The sequence below is a fragment of the Rhincodon typus genome, chromosome 27, assembly GCF_021869965.1.
Source record: "Rhincodon typus isolate 14 chromosome 27, sRhiTyp1.1, whole genome shotgun sequence".
Lineage (NCBI taxonomy): Eukaryota > Metazoa > Chordata > Chondrichthyes > Orectolobiformes > Rhincodontidae > Rhincodon > Rhincodon typus.
The window spans coordinates 13,627,174-13,639,287 of record NC_063358.1 but is presented as its reverse complement, the minus strand read 5'-3'; the positions used below and the strand labels follow the sequence as shown (position 1 = coordinate 13,639,287).

At 43.4% G+C, this 12,114-nt stretch overlaps 1 protein-coding gene across 1 annotated transcript; it reads right to left on the bottom strand.

The window, feature by feature from the left end:
* Positions 1 to 355: 355 nt before the first annotated feature.
* LOC109914576 (WD and tetratricopeptide repeats protein 1) lies at positions 356 to 10,015 on the bottom strand. Its single transcript, XM_048613154.1, has 10 exons — positions 9,890 to 10,015; positions 7,438 to 7,634; positions 7,150 to 7,233; positions 6,536 to 6,582; positions 6,297 to 6,408; positions 5,582 to 5,769; positions 4,819 to 5,001; positions 3,468 to 3,562; positions 2,074 to 2,189; positions 356 to 484 (listed from the first exon to the last, which is right to left on the bottom strand). Exons 2-10 carry the CDS (start codon positions 7,483 to 7,485, stop codon positions 371 to 373), a joined length of 987 nt encoding a protein of 328 aa, XP_048469111.1. The 5' UTR covers positions 7,486 to 7,634; positions 9,890 to 10,015; the 3' UTR covers positions 356 to 370.
* Between the last annotated feature and the right edge of the window lie 2,099 nt (positions 10,016 to 12,114).

The following is a 12,114-nucleotide window of genomic DNA, read 5'->3' as shown; positions in this document are numbered from 1 at the left end:
ACCCGAAACCTCAGCCTTCCTGCTCCTCTGATGCTGCCTGGCCTGCTGTGCTCCTCCAGCTCCACACTGTTAACTGTTTATTAACTCATTGCTGTTTGGTGGAGCTTGCTGTATGCAAAGTAGCCACTATGTTTCCTACATACAACAGTAACTAACTATACTTGAGAAAGTAAAGTGCTTTCAGATGTTCGGTGGTCATGAAGTGTGCTTTATAAATTCACCCCTTCAAGCCACCGGTTATGGCAGGGTCCAGGAAAAATCACTTCTCAGTCTCAGATTTTGTAGAAAAAAATTCTCAGAGGATATCAGAAATACAGAGAGGATGAAGAAAGCTGGGCCAGTACTGCGGTGCATAACATGCACTGTCCCTTTAAATGCCACAGATAATGCATACACTAAGTAACTCACCAGTAGAAGAGTGGCACTTCTTGGGTAGCAGAAAAGTGTAGGGTTTCTGCTTATTCGTCAGGTCAAACAAGTAGACCTGTAAATAAGAGAAATTCATTTTCTTGCCGTGAATTAACTTGTACAATTCAGTTACAAAACCAAACCAGTCTAGTGTAGTTTCACATTAAATCAACTAGAGGCAATCCTTGCTTAAAGTCATGTTGCATTCTTGAAAATTGAGATGTTGTCAGACAGCTTCAAATGGAACAGTTTTCCATAATAATCAGTGCACAAGTTGGAGATAAGTTAATTTTCAGTTAGTTGAAAGATTTGACATTGATAAATTTTACTTGAAAAGGTTTCACTTAAGAAAAACACAAAAATGCACTTATAGTGCTTCCTGTTCTTATTTTCAGTACCTTGAGCTCCAGGGGAAAAAGTTAAACAAAATTTAAGCCCTTTTCAGACAAAATTTGGCAAATGCCCTGTCATCTTTATCAAATGGTGTGTACTTTTCTTCTTCAATACCTGCCTACTTTCTCCTTTCCGGCTGCATTCAGTCGCTACACCTTCAGCCAACTTACCATTTGCTGGAACTCCCCTTCTCAGCATCTCCTCTACCATAAAAAGCTCTAGGTTCATGAAAGTAATGGTTATCAAATCTGCATCTTCTCCTTATCATTGATATTCACAATGGAACTCTAGCACAGATCAGATCAAGAGTAGGCCCGAAGCTACTGTACAGGATTGGGGTGGGGGGGGGAGGGGCGGGGGGGAGGGGAAACGACTAAAAGTTGGAGGATTTGAATGGGAGAGACACCACAGTTCATACAGGAAACTATTTTTAATTCATCCATGGGACGTGGGTCACTGGCTGAGCCAGCATTTATTGTCTATGTCCAATTGTTTTTGAACTGAGTGCTTTGCTAAGCCATTTCAGAGGGCAGTTAAGTAGAGTCCAATTTAAGATCTGCAGCAAGTGCTTAATGATTTCCACTCGTGGTAAATTTTCCATTTGTGTCTGTTTCCGTCTTAACATTCCACAGCAAGTGCTCTGCTGTTGATTAACAATTGGACTTAATTAGGAGCTAAATTATGCCTGAGGGCAGCACAAAGCAGGGAGTGGGATGGTGTTTGCTTTCATTAGAAGGGCTCTGGTCCCTTTCATGTGGCCAGTATCTATTATATCACATGAAATTACAGCAAATATGGCACGTTTTCTTTAAAAACTTTTTGTTCAATTTCAATTCATTAGCTAATTGCATTTATTTCTACTTATACCCAAGGTTCAAGCAGAGCCTGGTTTGCCTAGCAATTTTAAAGAACTACTCAGTGATATTTTATTGAATATCTGAGCAATTACTCATCATATTCCTTTAACACACTATCTTACATCCATTCATTACCTCAATGTATTCAAATCACAGGTTTAGATTGAGGGGAATGAAAACTAAGGTGTATTCTACAGGGTTTTGAGTGGATGTAGGGTGGCATAGTGATGAGGACAGTGCCTTGCTGCTCACAAGGCCTGAGGCGCATGCAATGAGGGATCGCTTCCACAGGGACAGAGTCGAAGAAGCACTGTCCACCCTATGTACAGGGCTGTAATATAAAGTACACAAATACAGCCTAACCTGTTTCCAGAATGCCTTTGATGTTAAGATAATGAATTGCCCTCTGTCCTACCTGCTCCCCTCCCATGTTGACTAAAAGCTCAGTTCCATCAGGGTTGAAGGCTACATAAGTGGCTACAAGCACACGGAGGCGATTGTTATAATCAGGCTGTTTCACTGGGAGATGACCTGCAAGAGAGAGAGAGACAGAAAGAGAGAAACAGAGAATTAACCAGAAACTACAGAACACTAAAATGTTTTTAATAGCTGGACAATCTCAATTAGGCTGAGCATACTCAGTGACAATAGTGGCAAGATACTCAACAGCAAGAGAAGCTCTTCAACTATAAGAGGATTAAATAGCCTCTTTCAGGTTCCAAACATGCACTTTCTGTCACTGATATTGTTGAAGTGATCACAGGAATGGAGAATTAGGGGCCTGGATATCTCTGTTCAGAATAGAGGTAGTTACACAATTTCCCCAGTGGTTCAGGTTCCAACTGTGACTTTGATATAAATAATTGTGATGCAAAAATCTTTAAAAGGTACATAGCAGAAGTATGTAATATTATCAGGGACAAAGGGGAATTACTGTTGGATTAACAGATTAGTTGGAGGTTTTATCTTTTAGTGACACTGGCACATATGGCACATCCTCTCATTCACCTTTCACTGGCACCACAAGCAAACCCATGAGCACATCCCTGTTCTAATAGCAGCCTGTTCCAGAAGAGAATTAGCATCTTTTGAACATGACCTATACACAATGGTCCGCACAAACAATTATTTCCTACACTTTTACATGCACAAAATGGTCCCAATAAACTTCTACCATTCTCATTAAGAATTTCAAACCCATAACTTTTAGCTACTCTCACTCCCTGGCACATGCTTACCCTATGTTCCTTCTACAATCTGTGAAACACCAGGGGATGTATACTATTAAAGATACATTGTGAAGTGTCCATTCAAGACTCATTTTAATCAAAACTAATGATGGAATTGAGTTACAGGAAGCGTGTGCGCGCATGCACTGGACAGTGGGGACACTGGTGAGGACAAAAATAGAAACTGCTGGAGAAACTCAGCAGGTCTGGCAACATCTGTAGAGGGATAAACAGTTAACGTAGAGTCCAGTGATCCTTTGGCTTGACAAAGCTTCACATCAGATTTTATGAAGCCAATCCCGCCACAAGTGTTGAAACTACCTGAGTATCACAGGGGCTTTGATTTCTATAATGTAGAACATACTATCTCTCCATTATCTACAACCTTGACCTGTTCAGTTTAAAGCTAGAAACTTGGTTTTGTTCTAGACTGGGTTAGGATTCCTTTATGTATGTTATCAGAATCCAGCAGATACATGACAAGGCCTGCTAATACAACACAAAGATTCAAAAAAAAGAAAAAAACTTTGAGGCCTGTGAACACGCCTGAATACATGCATCAAAACAGAATGCAGCATACCTGCCACATAATACTGAACAGCTCCATCTGGCACAGACTTGTACCTGTCACAAAACGTGTGCAACCCAGGGATTGAGCTCTGCTTTGCTGCTTTTCTGTCAAAAAGCAAGTAGTAAATGGTTACACACAACCCAGGCCAAAGACTTGAGGTAACATTGAGAACAAATCAGTTAAAAGAAACTGGGGCAATCCTCCATTCAATTGACAGAAATTTCTTTAACCCGAATCTTACTTTAAGCAAATCTATTGATCATGGACTGTGATTCGAATGTTACAGTGTGACACAGGCTTATACATTGATGATAAGCGTGAGAGAGCAGATCTCCAATACCTCTGACAACTAGAGCAGAGGAGGTGACAATGACATCAGACACAAGAGAAAGAACAAGATGAACTACTTCACTCTCTCTTGCTCTTGACCCTCTCCCCTCTATGCCTGAAGCCAACTTAGAATAGAGATTTCTTCTTGACAAAGTCAAACCTGAAGAAGAACCATCAATCCAAATGTTAATGGGACATTCATTAACTCCACCAAACAGTTTTGGGGCTTCAGTGGTAGCTTCAGAATATTTAGTTTTTTTTTGTAGCTGTGAATGACAGATTCAACACAAGTTTAAAGATTCACATCTCAGACCACGACTAAGTAGTTTGCCTGTGAGGACTGGTTTAAATGTTCTGGGTCAGGGAGAGCAGAAAAGTATTAAAGGTCTAGTTAGCCCTGTATTCAGTGAGAAGAGCACCAAGTTCAAAACGTGAAGCCTTAGTGAGATTGTGTGTCAACACTCACTTTCTAGGCACATACACAAATAATTACACTGGAGGGAGACAAGTACAGCCAGCCAGTGTCTCAAGAAGCAAAAGCCCAGAAAACTTTTAAAAAAAAAAAACAACAGAGCTTTGTTATAAATTTCAGGAAAGGAGACAGAGGTAGTCTAAACAACTGGGAATTCAGTTTGGGTATTTAATGAGCATAATCTAGAATCTAGTACACCTAAAAACCTGTAGGCAGACATACTGGGCACAGTGTTTTTCTGATATTGCTCAAACCAATTTTAAGAGGATCAACTGTCAAAACAGCAGACACATTCTTCTGAGCCTTACAATAGGAGTATTTCACTCTCCAAGCCAGAGAGCCCAAAATTGCACTGGCAGTCCAAGGTGATATTTGGGGCACCGCACTTGTAATTACTGCAATAATGGGTTTTCCAATACTCTGTTGAAGCAAATTTATTATTTGTAAAATTATGACATTTGTAAATTACAAGTGCTGGGTGAAAGAGTATTTTCAAAATGGAATATTCTGGACAGCTTGCATACATTGCTGTCACTGTACCAGCTGCTTCCGCCCTACCTGTGATTGTGAATCATACGAATGTCATAGACTCGCACAAAGGGACCACTTGCCCCGACAGCAAGATAATTATTGTTCTGAGGATTAATGGCTAGGCATTTAGCTTCCACGTGCTGCCCGCAGTATTCAGTGAGGTCCACCAGTACCTGTGAACGCTTACTGCTCTCTCTCAGGTCATACTGCCTGCAACAGGAAAGGAAAGATGGTGCATTAACAGAACTGAAGGCAAGTACTGCTATCAACTGCTCCTCTGTCTTGCTCCATAGTGATCCCCTTGCCCCTCTTTTTATTTCATTTCTCTTTTAAAGTTCTCCTTAAAAAAATTTACATCTTTGTTCAAACTTTTAGCCACATGTCCCAATGCCTTCTAAAGTCTGGCTGATTGCATTTGGCCTTGATGTTACAAATGCTGCATGGAAACTGCAGTAACATTCAGTGCTTATGGCTCATGAATTGAGGTGGGGTGCTCATAATACAGAAATGACAGTCATCTACAGAAAACATCCCACACTTACAGCATGTAAATGGTGGGGCCTCTGGTAGTAACAGAGGACCAGTAATGAGAGTCTAATACAAAGACACATCAAACCTAATACAGTCTTAAAATTCAAGATGGAGTGACGTGAATGTCAAAGACATGGACAACAAGTTGGGCAGTACGGATGTCTCTCCCATGCTAAAAAGTGTTACAATAAATGGCTGTAGAGTTACTACTACAAGCTGCAGCCAATCACAGGAAAGTAGCCTGCACTTTATCACATACCGGACTGTTCCATCCTCTGCCGCACTCCAGAATGTGTTAGGCCACATGGGAGCAGCTGCAATTCGCTTCACACGGTTGGTGTGCTCGCCAAACATATGAACGGTTTCCTTTACTGTCAAGTCGTGGACGTGCACCTTGGAGTCAGCAGCTCCAGTAATCAATGTGCGGTCGTTTGAGTGAGGAAGGAACTGGAAAAAAGGAAATTATAAAAAAAAAAGCAGGAATATCCAGCCATCCCAACATATAGCAAGCAGCGAAGGGAAGCAGAATTAACAAGTGGATTCAGGAACAGTTATTCTAACAGTGTTCCAGTTTCAAATAACCTCGAGTTAAGGGTCAAAGCTGTTCCATCCAGTCCCAGAGATAGGAGCAACATAGAAAATAAAACCTACAGCAAACATAAAACTTAAAAAATCTTCTCTACAGTTTGCACAACAGGATTCCACCTTCAAGGTCAAACTACATAAAACAAAGACATAGGACTACATTCCAGAAGGAAATCTGCCACCCTTACCTGGTCTGACCGACTTGTGACTCCAGACCCACAGCAATGTGGTGAACTCTCAACAGCCCTCAAATGAGCTAGAGAGTCAATAAGTTTAAGGAGAATTAGGGATGGTCAATAAATGTCAGCCATGCTAACATCGCATCCAAGAATCAAAACAATCCAATAAGAATACAAAGTTTACTAACTGCAGCAACTGTAAGTAAATACCTTCACCGTGAATATGTTGGCAGTGTGTCCAGTGTGCATGGTCAGCAGTTTCTTGCAGCTGAAGGGATCCCAGAGAATGGCATGTTGATCATCTGATCCGGAGGCCAACAAACTACAATTACAAAGAGAGAATGAATGCCTGCAAGTAGTCACACAGAGGGTGGAGTTTCAGAGTGAGGAGTAGTGAAAGGGAGGCCGAGTGCACCTGAAAGAGCTAAGTAGTGGAGGTCATTACTTACTCGCCCTTCTCGTTCCATTCCAGACAGTTTACACACCCAGAGTGACCCTACGGAACAGAAAGAAAGACCAGAAATAAGATTCAGATATCAAACCAACACCTGCAGCAGATAAATATACATCGCAACACAACAACATGGGAGTCTATGAAGAACAGGAGCTGGATCATTCCAATTGGAACAAGTGCTTATTGACAGCTTTAACAGATGTATTTTGAATAGTTTTGATGGAAGTGACAGGGAGAAACTGCTTCCAGTGGCAGGAGTGGTAACTGGACAAGACAGATTTAAGGGGACGAGCAAAAGAATCAGACAGACCATGAGATGATAAATTCATAGTACGTTGTGATCTAGACTACACTGTCTGAAAGGGAGGCTGAAGCAGATTCAGTGGCAATTTTCAAAAGGAAATTGGATAAACACTTGTAGAGGGGAAAACCTACAGCACTTTGGGAGAAGTATAGTGGAATGGAACCATTTACATAGTTCTTTCAAAAAGCTGGCCATGGTGCACTAAATGTTACAGCACAGAAAAAAGCCAATAGATTTCACATGCCATGCCTTTAATCATCTATGTTTTAGCAAGGCTAGCAGCGCTGGGAGTTCACGCATCTCACCTCCAGCTCACACTCGAGGCCCAGTCTCTTGATGAATGGATCAATGACATGATATCGACGTTCAAATTGTAGAGTGTTCCTTTCCTATAGGCACAAGGGACAGTGTAAGATACAGACAATGTTCATCATCCATTTTTCCAATCACCAAACTTGGCCCGCCCACCCTCACCACCTAACTCTCTAGAAGCAGGCTTTATCCTCTCAACAGCACCAGCTGCAAATCTCTGCCCTCCCTGACACAGCTTACACTACAACATGCACAAACGAGACCAGGAACACACTTAGTACCTTTATCTGCCGCTGGATAATGTCCTTCGTTATGTTAAGTGGCTCCATTGCTCTTAGCACAGAAGGTCACAGGATAGATCGGCTCTGCTGCTTTTCACTGTGCTGTAGATTAACACCCAGTTTTACACAGAGTGCAGAAATACAGAAATAGCCCACATTTAATCCTGGCAAGGAACAGCACAACACAGCACAGGAATCTGAAAAAAGACAGGAGAGAATCCAAAAATATTCCATTATCAATGGGGATTAGCACTCACCAGTAAGATAACAATAACATGCATTTATATTGCAATTTAATAAAACTTCCCAAGGACCTTTATAGGAGCATTAACATGAAAATGCTGGTCAAAGAGGTGAATATTCAGCACTATCCTAAAACAGGAAGTGGAAAAGATTAGAGGGGATTCCAGAGTTTAAGGCTTAGGCAGCCAACAAAAATATAGCAATAGAAATCAAGAAGTCTGAATTGGATGAATGTAGAGATCTTGGGATTGAAAGAGGATAGAAGGTGGTTTGGAGAGAATGAAGCCTGAGGAGATTTTTTTCAAAAATTGACACAATATAAGATTGAGAGCCAGTAGACTGAGGGGTGTTCATTGGGCTGTTGGGAGAAGGCAGACCTGAGAGATGACAGCCCAAGGATATGGGTGGAGGACAGTCAACACAGTGGGAGTTTGGGGGCTGAATGTGGAGGAGAGAAAGAGAACAATTACAAGGGTAGTCTGGAGGGCTCTTGTTCAATCTGGCAGTTAAAAAAAATAGGAAGGTCAAACAAACAGTATTTAATTGCGGGGGGTGGGTTGGGGAGAGATTGAAGAACTCTTTAGGACAGAGATTTGGTTGTCCATGTGTATGAACTACAAAAAGTTAGTATGCAAGCACAGAAAGTGATGAAGAAGGTAAATGGAATGTTATCATTCATTGCAAGGGAAATGGAACATAGAAGTAGAGAAGTTTTACTACAGCTACACAGGGCCTTGGTGAGGCCATGTCTGAAGTACATGTACAATTTTGGCTGCTTATTTGAAAATTAATATTACATCAGAAGCAGTTAAATTAAGGTTCACTCACTCAATCATTCCTGGGGTTATAATGCTTATGGGAAAAGGTTAAATAGGTTAGGCATATTATTATAAACTGGAGTTTACAACAAGGTGGATTTTTCCCCTTGTAAGAGATCAGAATTTAGGAATATAATTTAACAAAAAGAAGTGTCTCTTGAAAGATGGACAGTATCTTTTTCTCTCAGAAGGAAGTTTGTCTGTGGAATTCTCCCAGCAGCGCCAGCCCCAGAAAACAGTGGAGGATGGGTCATTCAATTTATTCAATGATAAGCAAGAATGATTTTTGACAATGAAGAGGTTATGGGGTTGTAGACTGGAAAGTTAAGGTCACAGTTTAGTCACAATCTTATTGAATGTGGAACAGGATCAAAGGGGTGAATAACCTACTGCTGCTCCTAAGCACCATGTTATGAGATAGAAATACAAGGAGGAGAAAATGGTACGGAAGAGTTTGCATAGGGAAACAATGGGGTCTTCAGAAAATGTTTGGGAATGGGGAAAGAGATGACGGCACAAGGATGACACAGTGGGCACTCATAGAAAAATCACAGAATCCCTACAGTGTGGAAACAGGCCCTTTGGCCCAACAAGTCTACACTGACCCTCCAAACAGCATCTCACCCAGACCCATCTCTCTACCCTCTCCCTGTAACCCTGTATTTCTCATGGCTAACACATCTCATCTACAAATTCCGGAACACTTTGGGCATTCCACCTGTACTGGTGTAGGAAACCGGAGCACCTGGCGGAAACCCACACAGACATGGGGAGAACATGTAAACTCTACACAGACAGTCGCCTGAAGGTGGAATCGAATCCAGGTCCCTGGCGTTGTGAGGGAGCATGCTAACCACTGAACCACCATGTCACCCCCGTCAGCATGGGTTGGGAGGGGAATTACGATGCTGTGGTGGGAGAATATTGTCACTGCGGTTGGGATCGAGGAGCATGACATCACCAGTCGGGGGTGGGGAGGGGGAAATGGCGACACCGCGGTGGGGTTTGGGAAGTGGGGGGATGATGACACGAAGGTGGTTGGGTTGGGGAAAGATTAAGGCAAACAACGACAGTGTAGTGGCACAAGGAAGTTGAATTGGGGGTATAATACTACAGAGGGGGGCGTCGGCAGTGAAGGGACAACTTGGGGAAAAGAGGAGTTGGGAGTGAATGGTGGCACAGAGGTGGAAAGGGAAAATACTGAGACAGCACCAGGTTTGGAGTAGGCACGGCAGGCGAGGAGATGTGAGAAGTGTTTACTATAACCGGCAACCTCGAGCTGGGCCGCCCGCAGTTAAGACAGCTTTAGACCGGTGTCGGGATCACAAACTCAGGCCCTATCAAGTGTCGCAGGTTGACAGCAAGTCACACATCAAAGGCCTCAACTATACCCGCCGATTCTACTGGCGACTCCATGTAGCCGCTAAGTGCGTGGTTCCCTGCCCCGATCGCTCGCTCAGGCTGATCCCCGGTCCCGGCTCCACTAGGCCCCTTCCGCGCACACAAATAGCGTCACCGCGCTTTCCCCGCCCACTCCGTCCTGAGTGTCAGTGGAGCTGTCCAATCAATGGCAGGAACACGCCCCATTCTGCCACCACCATCCAATCAGAGATACAACAGCACGCGGCGTGTTTATATAATAAGAGTGGGCGGGACCTAGGGCATCCTGGGAAATGAAGTTCGGAACCATGGAAACCGGACTGGATCCTCCAGTGACCGGACTTGGATCCCGAGTAAACCATGGAAACCTGCGCTGGATTTTCCAGTCACCGGAGCTGGATCCCGGGGAAATTGTGGAAACCGGCGCTGGATCTCCGTGACCGGAACTGGATCTCTCGGAAACCGTGGAAAGCAACACTGGATCCCCCAGCGATCGGAGTTGGATCCTGGAAAAACCATGGGAGTCGGCACTGGACACCCCCGTAACTGGAGCTGGATACTGGGGAAACCATAGACACCAGTACTGGATCCTCCAGTGACCGAAGCTGGAACCTGGTGAAACTTTGGAAAGCGGCAGTTGATCTTCCAGTGACTGGAGCTGGATCCCGGGGAAAGAATGGAAGCTGGCGCTGGATGCTCCAGTAATCGGAGCAGTATCCCAGGCAGACCGCAACTGTAATACAGCACTGGCTACCACAACCTGCAACCTGATGCCGAGGCAGAAATTTAACCTAAGAACGGAATCTCAAGTGGATTCTTTGGGGACTAGATCTGAAGTCTAGGAAATTGGTGAAGCGTTCCCAGTGAAAAGTAGGAACTGATTTCCAACAGCAATGGACTAAACTGCCTCACCCCTCATTCCACTCACATAGGTTATAGTTGTCAAAATAGGAGTCTGTCACTTGGATTAAAGTAGAATACCACAGATGCTGCCAGACCTGGTCAATGTTTCCAGCACTTTTCATCAATCACTTAGGACTGAATTCCTGGTAAATGAGGACATGGTACCAGTGAACCCTGAGAATTTCACCTGAGAATACAAAGTGAGATAAATTTGGGGTGTGCCACTTGTACCCTGCCATACCAGTGAAGAGAATATGGATAGACAGGCATAATCCTTCAGACACCCTGTAACTAGTGGAGATCAGTGCTGGGACCACAATTATTGACAATATATATGAACGACCTAGAGAAGAAAAATTAATGTAGTATAGTCAAGTTTGCAGATGATACAAAAATGCCCGGGAAGTCAAGTGTTAGGATGACTCAAAATTACTGCAGCAGGATATGTACAGGTTAAGCAAGTAGGCAAAAACTTAGCTGATGCAATATAATGTGGGAAAATGCAAGGTTCTACACTTCGGCATGAACAATAGAGGAGCTGAATATTATTAAATGAAGAAAGCTACAGAACAGAGAAATTTGGAGGTCCTCATCCATGAATCACAAAAAGCTAGCAAAAAAGTACCCACAAAGTGGGCAATAGGGAAGGCAAATGGAACACTGGTCTTTTTCAAATTGAATGGAGTCTAAAAATAGACAGTAGGTAGAATAACTTTTTGTTAAAACCACACAAATACTACAACTAGAAAACTGAACAGTTTTGGTCCTTTATTTAAGAAAGGATATATTGTAATTGGATGCAGTCCAGAGAAAGTTCACAAGGCTGATACCGGATATGTAGGGACTGTATTATAAGTCCACATTGACTTCACAAGCTTCAAAATCTCCCCTCCCCGACTGCATCCCAAAACCAGCTCAGCTCATCCCCGTCTCCCTAACCTGTCCGTCCTTTCTCCCACCTATCCACTCCTCCCACCTCAAGCCCCACCCCCACCTCCTATTTACCAGCCTCATCCCGCCTCCTTGACCTGTCCATCTTCCCTGGACTGACCTACCCCCACCCTAACTCCCCACTTACACTCACCATTACTGGCTCCAGCCCTGCCTTTTGACCAGTCTGTCTCCTCTCCACCTATCTGCTCCTTTATCCATCTTCCATCCACCTCCCCCTCTCTCTCTATTTATTTCAGAATCCCCTTCCCCTCCCCCATTTCTGAAGAAGGGTCCCAACCTGAAACGTCAGCTTTCCTGCTCCTCTGATGCTGCTTGGCCTGCTGTGTTCATCCAGCTCTACACCTTGTTATCGTAAATGCAGAAAGGTTGTTTCCCCTTG

Bases quoted from the DNA above. Each gene is read 5' to 3' on its own strand.
- LOC109914576 (XM_048613154.1), bottom strand. From the start codon at position 7,485: ATGGAGCCACTTAACATAACGAAGGACATTATCCAGCGGCAGATAAAG. The intron at 5,770-6,296 runs GTATTTACTTAC...CCTTTTTTCCAG, and splicing joins CCAACATATTCACGGTGAAG to TTCCTTCCTCACTCAAACGA. The intron at 5,002-5,581 runs GTATGTGATAAA...TTCCTGTTGCAG, and splicing joins GCAGAGGATGGAACAGTCCG to GCAGTATGACCTGAGAGAGA.